We start from the raw sequence: 19,382 nt of genomic DNA, 5'->3' as shown, positions 1-19,382 counted from the left end.
GACCCTCTTTTTGTACATCTTGCTGTGGTGCATTTGCTTTGTCGGGATTGATTTCAGTTTGTTGGGCTTGTGCATGTAATAACTAGTGGGTGCCCTGATTTGTTTCGTATTGTGGCCATGAACACCACAACAACAAGTCTATTTGTCATGTTTTCATGAATTAAAGGAAAAGGTATTTCTTCATACTTGATATGAGATGGTATACATGGTTTTGTTTCTTTTCATAACATTAGTGTTTAGTAGGAACAAGAACTGCAGTGTGATTAAAATTGAGAAATCACCATAGATAGTATAAACGTATTGAAATAATAATTTTGATTTTACTGCATATGGCATTTGGAGGCAACATCTACACAAGAATGTTACTGTACAATATCATGCATGTGGTACCATGATTTGTACATATCTAAAACTTCCCCACAGCCAGGTTTTGGAAAGATTCATCTGGTCAGTCAATTGTTTTGTTCCATTCTTGTAATCTTGGTTAGTTCCCTGGGATAATGATTTATATGGGATATACCAATTAGCTTCCATAGACAACATTTGTTTCCTATTAGTCCACTCCAGTCCACGAGTTATATAAGAACGGGCATTTTGCCAGTATCAAATTCAGCAAGAATGAATTGTCTCTTCCATCCTAAAGTCTTGTTCTAGCCTCTCTTATAAAGATCTAATGCCACAAATTATGGTTCACTGTACCAAATGAAGCATGCTTAGTTCAAGATAATATAAGTTGCTTATAGCTTATATCTTGCCAGCTTGTTAACAATTGCAGCCTATCTTGCATTGCAAATCTTAATATTTTTCATGCCGTGAATCATTCCCTTTTTAATATGTATTTATATCATGTTTGATGCTTACTTCATTGCTAGTAGGATGGCAGCTCCAAACACTTTGGAGGAAAGATTGACCAGTATGGGTTTTCCAAAGGAAACTGTTGTGCGAAAATTGAAGAAGCTACTGACAGTGTATGGTGACAATTGGGAGCATATAGAAGCTGATAACTATACTACTCTAGCTGGTGCTTTATGTGATGCTGATGATCCAAATCCCAAAGTATGTTCTGTCCTTTTATTTCGAGTTTTCTTGAGTGGCTTTGTTCCGTTTCACTAGTTAGGTATATAGTGTTTCTTTAACAAAATCGTATTTTCGGTGTAATCAGATCCATTATTTCAATAATTAGCTCATTAGCTAAATAAGCCAAATTTATCACTATAGCAGGAAATTTATCAATAATTAGCTCATTGTCCCTCATCCTTAAAATCTCTAAAATTTTGCATAGTAACATATACACATGCCCCCGTGAAATAATTCAAAAAAATTACTCTAAATGTGTCATAGTCAAACTATCTAGAAAACCTTCTCAAAAAAGTAACAAATCGATTCTATTTTGCTCAAATTAATGAACAAATCGGAAAATGATGCTCATTTTTCCTCAACTTTAAAATCACTATTTTCTTTATCTAGAAAGCATGAAACAAAGAATAAACACTGTCAAAGAAGAGTGGAAGAAGATACTAACCTTTGGTGCACTTGGATGGGTGAAATCCTCACAAATTTGGGGAAAAATGGGCAGCACCTCCCCTGTAACACGCCATGGGAGTGAGAAGAGCTCGGTTGAAGGCTCGGGAAGAAGGAGTGCCAAATGAAATGGAGGGCTGGGTTTGTAGTGGTATACGGGGCAAGTTAGTGCCGGCTAGTGGCTTTAGCCGGCACTAACTGTGCACGTTTAGTGCCGGCTAGAGCAGACAGCCGGCACTAACTTGTAATTGACCAGGTTAGTGCCGGCTAGATATGCCGACCGGCACTAACGTGCGTTTTGACCGTTGTGGCAGCCGGCTGACAGTTGGGGGGATGGCACGTTAGTGCCGGCTGGTAATTCTAGCCGGCACTAACGTGCCCGCCTTACACTGTTGAGGCACGTTAGTGCCGGCTCGTTCTTGACCGGCACTAACGTGCTGGTACCGATACACCGTTTTCTAGTAGTGATGGTTGAATAGTGTACACTAGTATAAATATTACAAATACAGTGCGCCGTGCACTGAAACTATGCCACGCCACGCCACGCGTGTTCCCATCCTATCTAGATGGATGAAGTCAAGTTTGTAATCCATCGACCATATTATTTTAACTCACATGCCTGCTGCAAATCTTTTGATATTTTGCCGGAACACTAGCTATCGCTGCTGGCCGTTGAGTGCCATGGCGACGGCGAAGCTCCACTTCGTGCTGGTGCCGCTCATGGCGCAGGGCCACGTGTTCCCCATGGTCGACCTGGCGCGCGTCGTCGCCGGCCACGGCGCGCGCGTCACCGTGGTGCTGACACCCGTGAACGCCGCGCGCAACAGGACCCTCCTGGAGAACGTCGCGCGGGCGGGGCTCGCCGTCGACGTCGCCGAGCTCCCCTTCCCGGGGGCCGCGGTGGGCCTGCCCGAGGGCTTCGAGAGCCTCGACATGGTGACCGACATATCCCTCGCCATCCGGTTCTACCAAGCCATAGATCTGCTCGCCGAGCCGCTCGAGGCGTACCTCCGGTCGCTGCCCAGGCGCCCGGACTGCCTCGTCGCCGACGCGAGTGGCTCGTGGACGGCGGGCGTCACGCGGCGGCTCGGCGTCCCTCGGCTGGTGTTGCACGCCTCGTCCGCGTTCAACCTCCTCGCCATGCACAACCTGGCCCAAGCACGGCACGTGTGCGACCGCGCTGCCGACGACTTCGAGCCGTTCGAGGTGCCGGAATTCCCGGTGCGCCTGGTTGTCAACCGGGCGACGTCGTTCGGCTTGCGACTGATGGAGAACCAGCAGGTGGAGACGGTCGAAGCCGAGGCCACCGCCGACGGCATACTCGTCAACTCGTGCACGGATTTGGAGGGCGCGTTCCTCGAGCGCTACGCGGAAGCGCTCGGCCGGAAGTTATGGGCAATCGGGCCGCTCTGCCTCCTCAACACCAACGCCGCCGGCACGGTGGCACGTAGGGAAAACCGTACGGCCATGGACGTCGAGCACATCGTGTCCTGGCTGGACGCGCGGCCAGCGGCGTCTGTGCTCTACATCAACTTCGGCAGCATCGCCCGCCTGTTCCCGCCGCAGGTTGCCGAGCTCGCCGCCGGGCTGGAAGCATCCCGCCGGCGGTTCATCTGGGTAGTCAAAGAGACTGCCGGCCTCGACGTAGAGTTCGAGGCCCGTGTCAAGGACCGGGGCCTGGTCATCCGCGGGTGGGCGCCGCAGATGACCATCCTGTCACATCCATCCGTGGGTGGCTTCCTGACGCACTGTGGGTGGAACTCGACAGTGGAGGCTGTCTCCCACGGCCTGCCGCTGCTGACCTGGCCACACTTCGCCGACCAGTTTCTGAACGAGGCGCTAGTCGTCGACGTGCTAGGCGTCGGTGTCCGTGTTGGCGTGAAGGTGCCAGCCACGCACATAGGGCTCGTGAAGCCCGGGGAGCTGCTGGAGGTGCAGGTCGGTAGGGACCTTGTGGAGAGGGCGGTGGCCGAGGTGATGAACGAAGGGCCAGCCGGCGCGGCGCGGCGGGCTAGGGCGAATGAGCTTGCGGATAAGGTTAGGGCCGTGATGGTTGAGGGCGGGTCGCCGGACACTAATGTCAAGGACATGATCCGCCACATCGTCGAGCTCCCGCGGAAGGAGGGCATGGCTTTTGGTGCGGCAGAGGTCGTGATGAGCAAGGGCAAGGAGAAGAAGATGGACGACACAGATGGCAAGCTCCCAGTGGCGTCCGAATAAAGTTCCTTGAATTACAAAATAAGAGTACTTTTACAATCAAACCCTCTATATACTTTCTGGTGCCAGGTGGCTGGTAGTATATTTCAACGCTCTTGAAATTAAGCCCTGGTTGTGTTGTTGAATCATGCAAAGACGAGTTTAACTGGTCCTCTCTTTATGGCAAATACCAGCTAAAGCAACTTTATTAGTGAAGTAACAGAACAATATCATTTATAGTGTTCATCTATTACAAAATAACTTGAGGGTCTACATGAAAAGATTTACATTGCGTTAACTATCATGGTATGGATGCACCATAATGGAGTACGATGAGATTCTCTCAAAATCCCTACTTTTACTGCATCTTTTGTATGGCACACAAAGATGAACCCTGAAGTAAATATGTAGTGCATTCATCCTCCATACCGAACTTCCAAGTTAAGGTTTACCCACCTCATGATACGATATTTTTTAGGGTAGCCTGATAATACGATTGCCCAATTGCGAATGGCTTGAAGCAAGCGATTATGCAACTGCGCCACATGCACTCCCACACAACATGAGTTGAATCAATAGTTGCTCACCTCATGATGGGCTTCACTAGCATAGCAGTGAGAAATACCGATCCGGTCCAAATCAACAATCAAAGGCATACGCCTGTCTTAGCATCACGGATCCTACTAAGTGCATCACGTTCACTTTTCAAGGGAGATACGTACTATATATAGAGTCAAATCATAATCATTATGCTCAAGCCACCTCCTCTTTCTCAAGTTTAACGCCTTCTAAAGATCCGTGAAGATGTCACACAACTCACCATGCATGGAGATGATATGCCTCCAAGTCTTCAAGGTGAAAACCATCACTGCTGACTCCAAATCATCAATAGAATAGTTCTCCTGAATACTTTCCCAACTTAACTGACAGAACCAAGACCAATATAACTCAAGGATCCAATTTTATAATAGCATATCAATTATACACGTATGATGCTAGTGTTTGCTCGACCACCAAAATAGAAGAAAACTATTATTGATTGATTGATGTCATTAGTTGAACCAAATAGATAAGTAGGTTTATAATTGAAAATCTGAGAAAAGAAGATATTTTGTTGACTTATGTACAAGCTTAGTGATCGTATTAGGTGTAAAATCCAAATGCATAAATTATGTTGCCTGACTTATGTCCATATATATAATACCATATGACAAGAAACAAATTTCATGGCATCAAGGAGTTTAGGCCATACAATGGATTGAAATAATTGTATAAGAGGTGTTTATGTGTATGCGGGTCAATCGATTCACATACTCCGATCCCGCCGTCCTATAATCTAGAGCATCCTAGCATTTTTATGATAGATTAAGGAGATGAGAAAATAGCGTATGTACCCCTATTTAACGTACCCCTAGATGAGAAAATATAATCTTTTTGCTATCTATTCTTTGAGATTGACAAATTTAGAGCTATTATTATACTAGCTCAACCATTAGAGACGGCATGTAGCCCTAGCGCTTACAACAGGTCAACTTCCACACACCTTGTAATAGATAATTCAGTTAACTGGCTCGGCACTGTCTGAAATTATGGTACAAAATAGTTTTCTCAACATTATTCCCCCATGAGAACAATACATAAACAAGGAACATTTTATTCATTACATATGTGATATTTGCCATTCATTGATCAGAAAGTAGGAAATTAAAAGCAACAACTCTAGGGACAGATCGTAGCCACATGACATTGTGAGTAGGGCTACGATCACTCCGTGGACGATCCACTCTTGTGCACTCCGCAGAACTCCTCCAATGGATTGCTTACCTTGAGCCCTTCCTCCGAGTAACGGAACACCACGTACTCATCTGTCTTCAAGGGGTTGTACATCAGAGGATGGTCCCGGTCGACAAGTTCATCCATGGGACTCAATACAGCTCCGTTCTTTGCCACGGCGGTGAACAGCACCGAGAAGCGTTCGCGATTGCTCGCCGTTTTCACACGGTGAATGCACGCGGGTACCCTCCCGTTTGTTACCACCTGATCGAGATGACGGTGGGGTCAGGTTCAGAGTGCACACTTATCACCGAAGAACAGAGAGCTGAGAAAGAAGGGGATTGACGATCGATTCATACTGTGAGTAGGTCGCCGGCGATGATGGTGATCGTGTCCGCCTCGGGAGGGATGGTGATCCAGCTCCCATCCTTGGCCTGCACCTCGAGGCCTTCCACCTCATGCTGCACGATCGCCGTCGTGAAGCTAGGATCAGTGTGCCTTGGCAGGGTCACGCCCATCTTCGGCTCCTCTGGCACGCTGTAGTGTGACAGGCGAAGGCTGTGAGTGAGCGTCTGGCGGTGGCCGGCAATGTTCTCTTCCCGGACGCCGAGGCCATCCAGGGTCATCTTCTCCACCGTATGCTCCAGTTTGAGCAGGGTACTGACGAACGAGATAACTGTGTCGCTGGAGAAAAGCGGCATGCAGATCGACATGAGAATTTTTGCACCAACAAACTCAGTAAATTATAAAGCAATAAGGTCCTATTTTGTTAATCCCCTCTCCAAGGGAATTGAGTGGGATTGGAGACAATTGAGAGAGATTTTGACTCGTTGGGACTCCAATCTTTTTCAAACCGAACGACCCTGACAGGAAATTCAGAAATTAAATGAAGAAACCTGAGTGGGCATACCAGAATTCCGGGTTGCCTCGCGGCCAGAAGATACTGCTGAAGTCGCGGACACTGCTGGGATCCGTGACCGCTGCGACGTTAAAGCTCTCGAAGTCGAGGCCGGCAAGCTTCCCGACGTAGCCCCTCAGCGCAGCGTCGGATGAGACGTTCCGCTGCTTGGTCTCGGCAGGGAACGAAAAGAGCTCCGGCATGGCACGCTCGAACAAGGCCCGCCGGAGCCCCGGGCCGAGCGTGTCGCACGCGGCGACAACGCAGCCGTTCTCCAGCATGGCCGCGGTCACCGCAGCACGGGCTGAGGCCCACCCAGGGCTGCTGGGATCCAGCGCGCGCAGGTCGACCTTGGGAATCGCCATGAGCTTGCTTGCTTCTACTCCTTGCCTAGGTTCCTCAGGCACTATGGCTTCGGCTTGTGAAGAAACCTCTTGATGCTTAGGCCTTGTTGGCTCCTGATGATTCGTCCTGTCTATGGAGTACTTATTAGCTAAACGATATGTATATAAAAATCACAGTCTGGATCTGCGGATGAGGATCAGCTGTTGCTATCAGCTGCGGTGTCTCGTAAGTATGAGTAATAATTGGATAGTTTGTCAGTGACTCAGTGTCAACAACTAGCAGTATACTGTAGGTAGCTCGTATTATTAACTTTCCCACTCATATGGTTGGGACTGCCCTAGTACACCACAGCTTCCTCTATATTATATCTGAAGTTGTAGGGACCTTTCGTAACAGTCCCAACACTGAGATCTCCACCAAGACCCTGCACTAGTGAGCAATAATGGCTTCTCCTGTCCACAGCAGGAAGCTGCGCATCCTCCTCATGCCCTTCTTCGCCACTAGTCACATCGGCCCATTTACCAACCTCGCCGTCCACCTCGCGGCTGCGCGGCCGGACATCGTCGAGGCCACCGTCGCCGTCAGCACGGCGAACGCCGCGGTCGTGCAGTCAGCTCTTGCACGGCAGCAGAGCTCCGGCCGCGCGACGGCGGTGAGAATAGCGACGTATCCGTTCCCAGTGGTGAATGGCCTTCCGCCGGGGGTGGAGAACCTCTCGACCGTCAAGGCCGCGGACGCGTGGCGGATAGACGCCGTCGCTTTCGACGAGGCCCTGATGAGGCCCGGGCAGGAGAGCCTCATCAGGGAGCACTCGCCGGACGCCATCATCAGCGACATGCACTTCTTCTGGAACATCGACATCGCCGCCGACCTCGGCGTGCCGTGTGTGGCGTTCCAAGTCATCGGAACCTTCGCGACGACGGCCATCTCACACCTCACGGATCTTGACATCCATGGCGCCGCTGGAGGAGGGGTGGTGGCTCTGCCTCGAGCTGGCGGCGGCGGCGACATACTGATCCCGCACACGGAGCTGCCTGAGTTCGTGAGGAGCCAGCAAGTCATAGATCGCCCCGTCCTGGATCGGCTCACCTCAATGTTGAAGAGGTGTGCCGGCCGGGCCGTGAACACCTTCTTCGACCTGGAGCAAGGATACTGCGAGATTTTCACGAGCGGTATAAAGACGAGGCCCTCCTACTTTGTTGGCCCCCTCTCGCTACCGCCGGCAACAGCAACAGGAGACGGCGCAGGAGCGGGACACTCGCCGCCGTGCATCGAATGGCTCGATAGAATGCCATCTCGATCGGTTGTGTTCCTGTGTTTCGGCAGCTTGACCCATGTCTCCGACGCCCAGCTCGTGGAGCTGGCTCTCGGGCTCGAAGCCTCGGGGAAGCCGTTCCTGTGGGTCATCAGGGACGAAACGTGGTCACCGCCGGACGGGTGGATGGATCGCGTCGGGAAGAGGGGCATGGTCGTCAAGGGCTGGGCGCCGCAGACGCGGATCCTGGAACACCAGGCGGTGGGGGCGTTCGTGACCCACTGCGGGTGGAACTCCGTCCTGGAGACGGTGAGCGCCGGCGTGCCGGCGCTGACGTGGCCGATGGTGTTCGAGCAGTTCATCATCGAGAGGCTGCTGACCGAGGTCCTGGCGATCGGGGAGCGGCTGTTCCCGGAGCGCGCCGGGGTGCGGAGCACCAGGTCCGAGGAGAACGACCTGGTCCCGGCCGAGGTAGTGGCCCGGGCGGTGACCAAGTTCATGGAGCCTGGAGGCGGGGGAGACGCGGCGTGGGGACGGGTGAAGGAGCTCTCCGCCCGGGCCCGGGCCGCCATGGCGGAAGGCGGCGCCTCTCACCGCGATCTGCACAGCCTGATCGACGACCTCGTGCAAGCAAGAACAGAGCAGCAGCGGCATGATAGCAGCACCCCCCAAAAGTAAGTACTACTGCTATAATTCACATTTGATTATCTGAGCTCATGCAGTGTGCTGCTAGCAAATTTTGATATGACCTTTTTGTTGTTTGAAGGATTCCTCAAAGCCTCACTGCTGTGGCTTGAAGTTGAAGCGAGTAGCTGGTGGCATCCTTCATTGAAGCTTCGGAGGTGGAAGCATCACGTGCAAGAAAGTACTTTTATTGCAATAAACTTAGGGTTGATTTATCTTTTCAAAAAAAACTTATTGATTACTAGTTGGGATTAATCTAAAACCCATGTATGCTTGTGGGTCAACAACGTCAGACGATGGGTTTGAAGCGTGACGTGTACCTCATTATTAGTGCTGTTTGTTGGTGGATCTCTTTAATTATCTGATGTTTGCATGTTTAGAGCATGGCCACGTAATTTAGCTACCACGCCAGCGGAACTGTGGCGGTTATCGAAAATAACAATCCACCACTACATTTTCTATTCTATTTTTCAATATTATATTGGAAAAAATCCATTTTACTCCCCTCAACAATTCACTTTGTCCACCTAACCCTCTACACAAAATTTAGGTTCAAACTACTACCCAAACTATTTCAATTGGTCCAATCTACCCCTTAACAATATTTCTCTTTTTTTATTTCTCCACTTACAAGTGGAATTTGAACTTTAAATTTTGCAATGTAACTTATAATATGATGCCCTATGCTAGAAAAATATATTATAATTTTTTAATATTTTTCATGCACAATTGTATTTTTTTCATAAATTTTATGTTAACTATTTCCAAATTATGAAAATAACCATGAAAAGTTTTTAATATATTTTTTTAACATATGACATCATTTCTCTATCCACACACAAAATTTGAACTTAAAATTCAATTCATACGCGGAGAAAAAAAGAGAAATATCATTAGAGGGTAGATTGGACAATTGAAATTGTTAAAGGAGTAAATTGAGCCTAAATTTTGCTCAGAGGGTTAAGCGGATAAAATGAATTACTGAAGGGAGTAAAATGGACCTTTTCCAATTATATATATCTCTAAATTTTGATGGAAAATGGTGAGGGAGCTACCGCACAGTGGGCATGCATGTCTATTATTCATTTTTTTTAAAAAAGGTCGATGACTGTTCCACCATGATGGCTATCCCAGAATAATGATGATTAGCCTACAAATTTTAACAGGTAGGCAAAACGTTTGGGAAGAGCCATCCCAAACACTGGAGACAATTGAACTAGCTCTTTGCTGTAAATTAAAGTTGTGGGTAAACAATTCACTAAAAACCCACGACTTGACACTGGACAGCAAGCAGATATAACTCAATTGAAGAGAAAGTAATCCTGGCATCGGCCTGATGTACATTTCAAATATGCACAGAATAATCCATTTTCTTACTGGGTTCATAACATTCATATCATATCAAAGCACATAAACACACATAATGAAGTTATAAATAAAGTGCAAGGAGTTATTAAACATAAAAAAGTGCAAAATGAGAAAGTTTAGATCTGAGAACCAAAGTTATACAAGAATGGGATATATCACATCAACTAAGCAAATTCACAAATTATTGTTACGAGTTATTGAAACGAGTGCTCGTAACCTAAGAGGGGGAGGGGGTGAATTAGACAAACTAAAGCCTTAGAACATACAATCTAGATGTGCAATTATGGTTCATCTAGTGTGAAACCCTTATCCCAAACAAGTTTTGCAATCTATAGCCAATCCTACCAAGATACTACACTAAGAAAGTAAAGGCACACAAGTTGCAAGTATGAAATGCAGAAACGTAAAGAGGGGATGAGAGGAAGCAAACTCTTAACGTAAGGATTTATCCATGGTATTGGTGTCAGATCCGGAACTACGGGACTGTGTACATAACGTAGTTCATACAGGATTAGAGGATAGGACATGTCCTATACCTTATCTGTGTTGTACTCTACTCACATGCGAAGTAGGACTAACCGTTACAGAAAGAAACTACTCGAGTTGTACTCGAGTACGATTCTTAGACTAGTGTCGGACTAGGATTCATGTAACCCTGTCCACCCAGATATATAAGGGTGGACAGTGACCCCCTCAAAACATAACATCAACATCCAAGGCAATACAAACCACCAAACAGAACGTAGGGTATTACACACATCGCAGTCCGAACCTGTCTAAACCTTGTGTTCCTTGCACCTTCAAGTTCCTGATCTCGGCGTCACTCTACCTAAAACTTACCACCTTGGGCATACCCCTTGGTGGGCAGGCGGTAAAACACCGATAGCTGGCGCGCCAGGTAGGGGAGCGCATGGAAGATCCACCGGCGAACTCGATGGCATTGTTCAAGTTCATCAGTGCTGTGCCCCCTCAGGGCACGACGTTCGTTTTCGGCTCGTGGGTTTGCGTCGCAGATGGTGCGGGCAATTTTCGTCGATTCATCATCGACATGAAGCCGAAAACTCTCGCGGTGAGTTTTCATAGCGACCTCGACGAGTTTGTCGATAATCTCGACGACTTGTCAACCCATGGCTCCGCTACGAGGACCGAGGAGGAGTCCGTTCTCGATGCGACTCCGTCCAGCGCTGCAACAACCTTGCTCGGGTTGGACTCTTTCCAATCTGAGGACTTGCGTAGCCGATCGCGACTCGGTCTACGCAATTTGGCCACTGATCATCAGGAGGCCAACGATTCCGAGTCCCTCTCCGCATTGGAAAAGGACTTGGACTATTTACTCCGAATCGGAAAGCCCGAAGCCACCGCACGTCGGGGAGCTGCGGGTTGTCTTGGTGACAACGGTCTGATGATCACCTCCACTCCAGAGGGTCGTTTCGTGCATTGGAAGGGCATGAAACTCTCTGACCTACTCGAGGATGCAGACCGACTTGTGGCACACCTTAAGCCCTTGCCTTTTCTGGAGGGCAGGCCATTAGCCACCGTGGCAGAGGAGTCGACCGAGCTAGTCGAAGCGAGCTCTGATGAGCTCATATCCCGCCAGGTGCTGATGGCGGAGGAGGGTGAGGATGATGGCAATTTACCCATCGTCGAACTTGATGTGATATCCGAAGATGAGGCCACAGCCAATGCCGGCGACGAAAACGACGTCGATCGTGAGGCACGGAGGGCCAGGAACAGAGCTCGCGTAGTCCGGCGAAGGAGGGTCAACGAGCGCATGCGATCTATGCATCGCGAGTTAGACGCCGAATTCGCTGCCGTAAGCGAGCGAGGCTTCAGAACTCCGGTGCCCAACATCGCCAGGGTAACAGCTATACTCGAGCGCAGTAACGATCCAAACCTGCGTCAAACACTTCGCTACGCGCAGAGGGCTTGGATTCAGCTCGACCAACAAAACCCGGCGTCCACCATCAGAGAAGAACACGTGGGCGAAAGCCGCAGCCAGGCTCACAGTCGAACGGCAGGCGGCCATCCTCGACCTCATCGCAGCAACAACAACGACAACGCTCGTGGAGTCAGACCACTGGCGGGAGGCAGCAGCCACCTCCAGGGGGCAACCCGCGACAGGCCAATTATCGGAATCCTCCAAAAGACCTGCGCCAGCGAATCAATGAAGGGCGCGATGTGCGATCCATAATCGATTCCAGGCGTAGAGAGCGTGAAGTGGCCGAGACAGAGGGTACCGACTGCAGCGACCGTTTTTCAGCGTTCACCGCACGGTTCAGCAGTTACAAGTACCCTGAGGGCTTCAATCCGATTGGGATCACCAAGTATAATGGTAAGCAAGCTCATCAGCAATGGCTACGTTGTTACTCCACCGCCATTGAAGTCGCAGGGGGCTCCAACATCACCAAGGTCGTCTACTTCCCGATGGCTTTGGACCCTGCGCCGCTTACGTGGTTGGAGAGCCTCAGCAACAACTCGATCGACTCCTGGGAGCGGCTTAAGAAAGTCTTCATCGACAACTTCCAGGGGGCGATCACCCGTGCAGGTACTCGTCACGATCTTGCTCAATGTAAACAGGAACGTAACGAGCTCCTACGGTCATATACACGCCGTTTTTTCAACGTGCGCGCCACCATTGCGAATATCTCGGAGGAAGACATCATCGACTGCTTCTACAACGGCATCACCAACCCAGGCATCTACAGAGACTTGGGCGGAACAGACCGAAAACTGTTGTAAGGCTTCGTGACATGATGCATGATTGGTCCGAGCAGGAGGAAAAGATGCGGGAGCGGTTCCCGAGGCGCAATGACAGCAACCTGAGGCACACAAACGACAGTCGTACCGACAAGATCCAGCGAGACTACTTGGATCCATCCCGAAAGCGCAAGCCAGACGACCTCGTCGCGGCTGTGGATTGTCCTTCGCGAGGTAGGAAGACTACGACGCAGGAGGAGTTCGAAAAGCTCCTGCAGAAGAAATGCCCATGCCATCCAGGTGCCAATCATGCGGCAATTGATTGCTACCACCTCCGGAGGACATTCAACAATCCCGGTGGTGGCAAAAAGAACAATCCAGCGGACAAAGAACCCGAAGAGGATGACCAAGGGGACAAATCGCACAACGCGAAGTTCCAGGATGCCTCGAAAACCGTCAACGTCATCTTCGGGGGAGATGAGGACTTCAGTTCTAGGCGGGAACAGAAACTGCTCCTCCAAGAGATCATGTCTGTCGAGCTGGCGGTACCACGACCACTCCGTTGGTCGGAGGTCCCCATCTCGTTCTCACGCGACGATCCGTGGACAAGCTTCTCGGAGCCCGGCAAGTTCCCCCTGGTCCTGGACCCGGTGGTGGCAGAAGTCAGGCTCACCAGAGTACTTATCGACGGCGGAAGTGGTCTAAACCTCATCTTCGCCAGCACTTTGAGAAAGATTTGCCTGGACTTTACGGACATGCTTGTTCCAAGTAAGTCTCCTTTCTACGGCATTGTCCCAGGTAATGTGGCGCATCCACTTGGCACGGTGGTTCTTCCGGTCACCTTAGGCACGAGGGAGAACTACCGCACCGAGTTCATCAAATTCGAAGTTGCCAAATTCATGCAATACTGGGCAGACCGGCACTGGCCAAATTCATGGCAGTGCCGCATTATGTTTTTTTGCTTCTCAAGATGCCAGGACGAAGTGGGGTACTCACTCTCCGAGGCGACTTGAAGTCGTATGACTGCAACTAGGAAGCGATCCAGTATGCTTCGACTGCACGTGTGCTAGATGCTTCAGGAGAAGTACTCGCGGCCGCGCAACAACTCTCCCAGGCCGGGCTGGAAATCTCTACGAGAAAGGCCAGCAAGTCGAGCATCCAGTCGACCGGCGACGTGGCCCTCAAGACGATCCAACTCCACGAGGGTGACTCATCCAAGACCGCCGTTATCGGTGCAGGCTTAGATGAGAAATAGGAATTCGCGCTCGTCAGTTTACTTCGGGCTAACCAAGACATATTCGCGTGGAAACCTGTGGATATTCCAGGGGTGCCCAGGGAACTGATCGAGCATAGTCTAAATGTAAATGCACAGGCTGTGACCAAAAAGCAATGCCTTCGAAGGTTTGCTCACGACAAACGTGAGGCAATCAAACGGGAAATAGCTAAACTCCTCGCGTGTGGCTTCATTAAAGAAGTAATCCATCCAGAGTGGGTAGCTAACCCCGTCCTTGTATGAAAAAAGAATAATTAATGGAGAATGTGTGTTGACTACACCGATCTCAACAAGCATTGCCCAAAGGATCACTTCGGGTTACCACGCATTGATCAAGTTGTCGACTCGACGGCGGGTTGTGTACTCCTCTGCTTCCTTGATTGCTATTCGAGGTATCATCAGATTGCGCTCAAGGAGGAAGATCAAATAAAAACCACGTTTGTTGGTACATACGGACAGGGGTACCTCCTGCTAGAGTGTCCAGACCCTTAGCGACTCGCTATCCGTAATCTCCTCCTCGTCCTCTGGGTGACATGGCATTCGGCCCGGGCCTGACAGCTAGGATCATGGTCTTCGGACCGCCCCCATGCTCTTATAGGTCCGGGGCCTCCACGTGCCCATGAAGACAGGGATGCTCTCGGGTGGCCCCCACGGACCCGGACTCCCCAGGTAGGTCCGGGGCCGCCACGTGTGGGGGCCAGATGTCCACGGGCCTGGCCGCTCCGACCGGCCTCGGGGGCCCGGACCCCTTCCCCCCGGGAAGGGGTTCGGTGCCGCCACGTGCCGTCTCCGAGGTAGGAGCGGGGCTGGCCCTGCCACGTGACCATGGCAGAAGGTCCTTCGCGGGACTCCAGCCCAACTACCGCATTAAATGCGGGTAGGTGGGCTGGGTGCGACCAAGTTAAAAGTATGGCCTGCCACTGACACACGGGGCAGGTGAGCTGATACCACGGTAAGCTCGCCTGTTTCCAAGGCGGCGCGTCATATCACCGTATACTGTGCGCAAGCGGCGTACAGTCCCATCACGGCGCCACAGTGCGTGGGTGATGATGGCCTGCAACAAGAGAGTCGAGGCATGTGCTACCACAGTGCGCGCGGAGGCAACGGCGCGGCGGGTCAGCGCTGCTCCCTCGCCTGACAGGTTTTGACCCAACAGTGGCAGCACGGCTTCACTGTTGGTTACACTGACAGCGGTCACTGTGCCCGCAAGGCGGCACACGGCCATATCAAGGCTGTGGATACGCACATCAACTTCCCAACCGTGAAGACTACAGTGAGGAGCTGGAGATGAAGATCTCCATATCTCTCATAGAATAGGCTCCTATTGGCCGGGCCCACCTGTCGGGGCCCCGCTCGGTGTAAACACCTCCCTAGGACTATAAAAGGGAATGTGCACCCGTTAGAACACAAGGTCCAACCTTACATCTCAAGCTAGGTCACATCCAGGCTTACACAAACAATACAACTCCCAAGTGGACGTAGGGTATTACACTCCGGCGGCCCGAACCACTCTAAAACCCTTGTGTCTTTCCTGTGTTCATCCGCAATCGATCAAGCGCTCCTAAGTCTCCTTCAAACCCATCCTTAACTAGGATTAGGTGGGTGCATTCCGCCACCCGGCTGGAGATTTCCTCCGACATTTGGTTCGCCAGGTAGGGGGCTAGGTTTGGTTTGCGCTCGATCGAAGCTCAAGACCGCAATGGCGCAGGAAAATGGTCACCACGACCTCCTGATGGGTGAGGATATGGCGTCCTCCATGCCACGGGCCTCGCGCCGCCCCCCATCCAGGGCAGCAGCGCGTGCTGCTTCGCAGCGTCCTATGGAGCGGGCTTCAGTGGCCCAATCGGTGCCTGCACCGAATGGGCCGCTCGTGGCAACCAGGGAGTTGCTTCGCAACCCTCCTGGCGAGGCAGCCTCGCCTGACGCCCAGAGGCAATGGCGCGATGACGTCGACCGCCTCCTCAACCTGGCGCAAGTTTCCCCAGGCTCAGCGGGGGGGGGGGGGGGGGTTCTGTGTCCAGGCAACGCCGTCGTCAGGGCGGCGCATCCGGTTCTGTGCGCTCACCATCAGTAAGGAGTGCACGGACCGAGGACCTCCGGGCGGAGCTCAACCGCAGGCATGCGGGAGAGGACGCCCGGGTCTCCATCGAGCGGGCGCGCAACCGACGACTCAACATTGAGGGTCGGGATCTTGCGCCCGAGCTCGATGCGGCCGTGGCCAGGCCGCAAGGACTCGCTCAAGCACCGGTGTCGGGCGTGGGCTGCACAGCGCTTGCAGACCACCTTCATGCGGTCGCCTGGCCGTCCAAGTTTCGGCCCCACCTGCTGGAAAAGTATGAAGGGTCCACCAACCCGTCAGAATTCCTGCAGGTCTACATCACCTCCATCACGGCGGCTAGAGGTAACGAAGCCGTTATGGCAAGTTACTTTCATGTAGCCTTGACCGGGCCAGCCCAGACTTGGCTCATGAACCTCACTCTAGGGACCATCCAGTCCTAGGGTGAGCTCTGCGCACAGTTCACGGAGAACTTCGCCAGTGCGTACCAGCAGCATGGTGTGGAGGCCCACCTCCACGCCGTGAGGCAACAACCCGGAGAAACCCTCCGGACCTTCATCTTTGGCTTCACCAAGGTGCGTGGAACCATTCCACGTATCTCCGACGCGTCTATCATCACGGCTTTCCGCCAGGGGGTCCGTGACGAGAAGATGCTGGAGAAGCTGGCGACTCATCAGGTGGAAACCGTCACCACCTTGTTCACTTTGGCAGACAAATGTGCCAGGGATGTAGAGGGACGTGCATGGCACTCTGCAACCCAGGCAGGACCCGCTCAGGCGAGCGGGCCTAGTGTCGCTACCCCTGGTAGCGGCAAGAAAAAGAACAAGAAGAACCGTGGCTTTGACAAGGCACGGATCAGGGGTCCGGCCGTTGCTGCTGCGACGATCGGGGGCCAAAACTCCCGAGGCAAGCGCCCACGACAACAGCGCACCGACCCCGGGTCATGCCCTGTTCATCCTGGGGCTCGCCATAGCGCCACCGAATGCCGCGAGATCCAGAAGCTCGCGGAGCGCCTTAGCAAGAGGCGCGACCAAGCCTCAAGGGAAGGCTCCTCCCCTCCACGGCGGTCCGGTAAGGAGAAAGCCACCGATGCCGATGCGGCCGCGACGGAAAGGGAGTTGGGGTATCAAACCCCCAACAAAGACCTCAAGGGTCTCTTCCACCAGTCCGACTCTAAGTCCGGCGGGGACGAGCGCTGCAAGAAGCTGTACGTCATGTACGGCGGCAGTTCGGAGCTCGTCTCCTGCCGAGACGTCAAGACCCTTCGTCGAGAGGTCCTGTCGGTGAAGCCGGGGACGCCGAAGGCGGCGCACCACCAGCGGTGGAAGAACATCACCATCTCCTTCGGGCCATCCGACTGCCCGGAGAACATGGCGAACGCAGGTGTGTTGCCGCTGGTCATGGTGCCCACCATCGCCAACGTCCGCCTCCACCACGTGCTGATCGATGGAGGTGCAGGCCTCAGCGTCATCAGCTATGCAGCGTTCAAGCACCTGCAGATCCCGGAGTCCAGGCTAACTCCTTCGCGCCCATTCTCCGGAGTGGGCCCGGATCTAGTGTACCCGGTAGGGACCATCTCCCTACCGGTTACATTCGGGACAGAGGACAACTTCCGCACCGAGAACGTGCAGTTCGAGGTTGCGGAGGTTAACCTCCCCTTCAACGCCATCATCGGTAGACCGGCCCTGTACCGGTTCATGGCCGTGGCCCATTATGGATACCTGGTCCTGAAGATGCCTTCTCCAGCAGGCGTCCTCACCGTCCAGAGCGACCGGGCCGCTGCCGTCATGGCGGTTGAAAAGCTATACGCGCTGGCAACAGGACTTGCCCCCGCAGCCGGTGCCGAGGGATCCGACCCCTCATCCTCACGTGCCAAGGCCCTGGCCAAGGCGTCCAAGGTCCGTCCGTCTGGCACGGACGATGTACCCGTGAAGACCGTCCAGGTCGGGCTGGAAGCCTCCCAGACCACCCACATCGGTGGGAATCTGGGGGAGAAATAGAAAAGCGCGCTCATCGCCTTGCTTCGGGAAAATATCGATGTGTTCGCCTGGGAACCGTCGCAGATGCCCGGGATCCCTAGGGAGGTGATTGAGCACCATCTGAAGATCCGCCCCGACGCCAGGCCGGTCCGCCAGAAGCCACGCAAGCAGTCCATCGAGCGGCAAAACTTTATCCGTGAAGAGGTCCGCAAGCTGCTGCGGGCTGGCTTCATCGAATAGGTCTACCACGCGGTGTGGTTGGCCAATCCGGTTATTGTCCCCAACGCTAACGGAAGTTTCGGATGTGCATCGACTACACCAACCTTAATAAGGCATGTCCAAAAGACCCTTATCCACTTCCACGAATAGATCAGATTGTAGACTCCACCTCCGAGTGTGTTTTGCTGTCTTTCATAGATACCTATTCTGGTTTCCATCAAATCAAAATGGCTAGAGATGATAGGAAGCATACTGCTTTTGTAACAGTGGACGGTCTTTATTGTTATATAGTGATGCCTTATGGATTGCTTAATGCTCTACCCACCTTTGCTCGTGCAATGAACATCACACTAGGTGATTTGGTTAGAGATATAGTTGAGGTGTATGTCGATGACATCGTTGTCAAGACTAGAGAATCAGATTCCCTCCTAGAAAATTTAGCTCGAGTCTTCGACAAGTTGCGCGCAACCCCCACCAAGCTTAACCCCGAGAAATGCGTCTTCGGCGTATCGGCAGGAAAGCTCCTTGGCTTCCTGGTCTCCCACCGGGGGATCGAAGCCAACCCGGACAAGATCCGGGCAATCGAGGCAATGAGACCCCCTGCACGCCTCAAGGACGTACGGAGGTTGACGGGGTCCCTTGCAGCCCTCAGCCGCTTCATTTCGAGGCTGGCAGAGAGGGCGCTACCCTTCTTCAAACTGATGCGGGGTCCGGTCCATTCGCATGGACTGAGGAAGTAGAACAAGCCTTCCAGAAGATGAAGCAGTACCTCACTTCCTTGCCGGTCCTGGTTGCACCGGACCCAGGTGAGATACTGTTTGTTTATCTTGCAGCAATGACTGAGGTAATCAGCATGGTGCTGGTTGCTGAGAGGTCCGAGCAGCTCCGACAGGGGGGCCCTGCGGGTTCCCTCGCTGAGGAAGGAGGTCCCGCCTCCACCAGTGTGTCAACCGGACCAGCTTCGGGGGGTCCGGTCGGGTCCCGACCCAAGGAAACTCCAAGCGACTTGGGGGCCAGTGAGTCCCCAGTGCAAGATGAAGGACCAGGTCCGACAGGCAAAGTCAAGACCGTCCAGAAGCCGGTCTATTACGTCAGTGAGGTCCTTCATGAGGCAAAGG

At 52.3% G+C, this 19,382-nt stretch overlaps 3 protein-coding genes across 3 annotated transcripts; 2 read left to right on the top strand and 1 right to left on the bottom strand.

Moving 5' to 3' along the window:
* The first annotated feature begins 2,029 nt into the window (after window positions 1-2,029).
* On the top strand, window positions 2,030-3,933 carry LOC112876070 (UDP-glycosyltransferase 73C5-like). Its single transcript, XM_025940110.1, has one exon. It carries the CDS (start codon window positions 2,137-2,139, stop codon window positions 3,739-3,741), a length of 1,605 nt encoding a protein of 534 aa, XP_025795895.1. The 5' UTR covers window positions 2,030-2,136; the 3' UTR covers window positions 3,742-3,933.
* A 1,362-nt stretch (window positions 3,934-5,295) lies between these two features.
* Window positions 5,296-7,048, bottom strand: LOC112873245 (probable 2-oxoglutarate-dependent dioxygenase AOP1; the record flags this gene model as incomplete). Its single annotated transcript, XM_025936248.1, has 4 exons — window positions 5,296-5,754; window positions 5,850-6,174; window positions 6,401-6,878; window positions 6,931-7,048. Coding segments are annotated over 4 exons (1,194 nt in total), but the record flags the coding sequence as incomplete, so codon positions are not given.
* Window positions 7,007-9,133, top strand: LOC112876612 (UDP-glycosyltransferase 73E1-like). Its single transcript, XM_025940755.1, has 2 exons — window positions 7,007-8,662; window positions 8,755-9,133. Exons 1-2 carry the CDS (start codon window positions 7,176-7,178, stop codon window positions 8,783-8,785), a joined length of 1,518 nt encoding a protein of 505 aa, XP_025796540.1. The 5' UTR covers window positions 7,007-7,175; the 3' UTR covers window positions 8,786-9,133.
* The last annotated feature ends 10,249 nt before the right edge of the window (window positions 9,134-19,382 follow it).

This window comes from Panicum hallii, chromosome 9, assembly GCF_002211085.1.
Source record: "Panicum hallii strain FIL2 chromosome 9, PHallii_v3.1, whole genome shotgun sequence".
Taxonomy (NCBI): domain Eukaryota; kingdom Viridiplantae; phylum Streptophyta; class Magnoliopsida; order Poales; family Poaceae; genus Panicum; species Panicum hallii.
The sequence above is the reverse complement of the archived record's forward strand: the minus strand, read 5'-3'. Positions and strand labels throughout refer to the sequence as shown.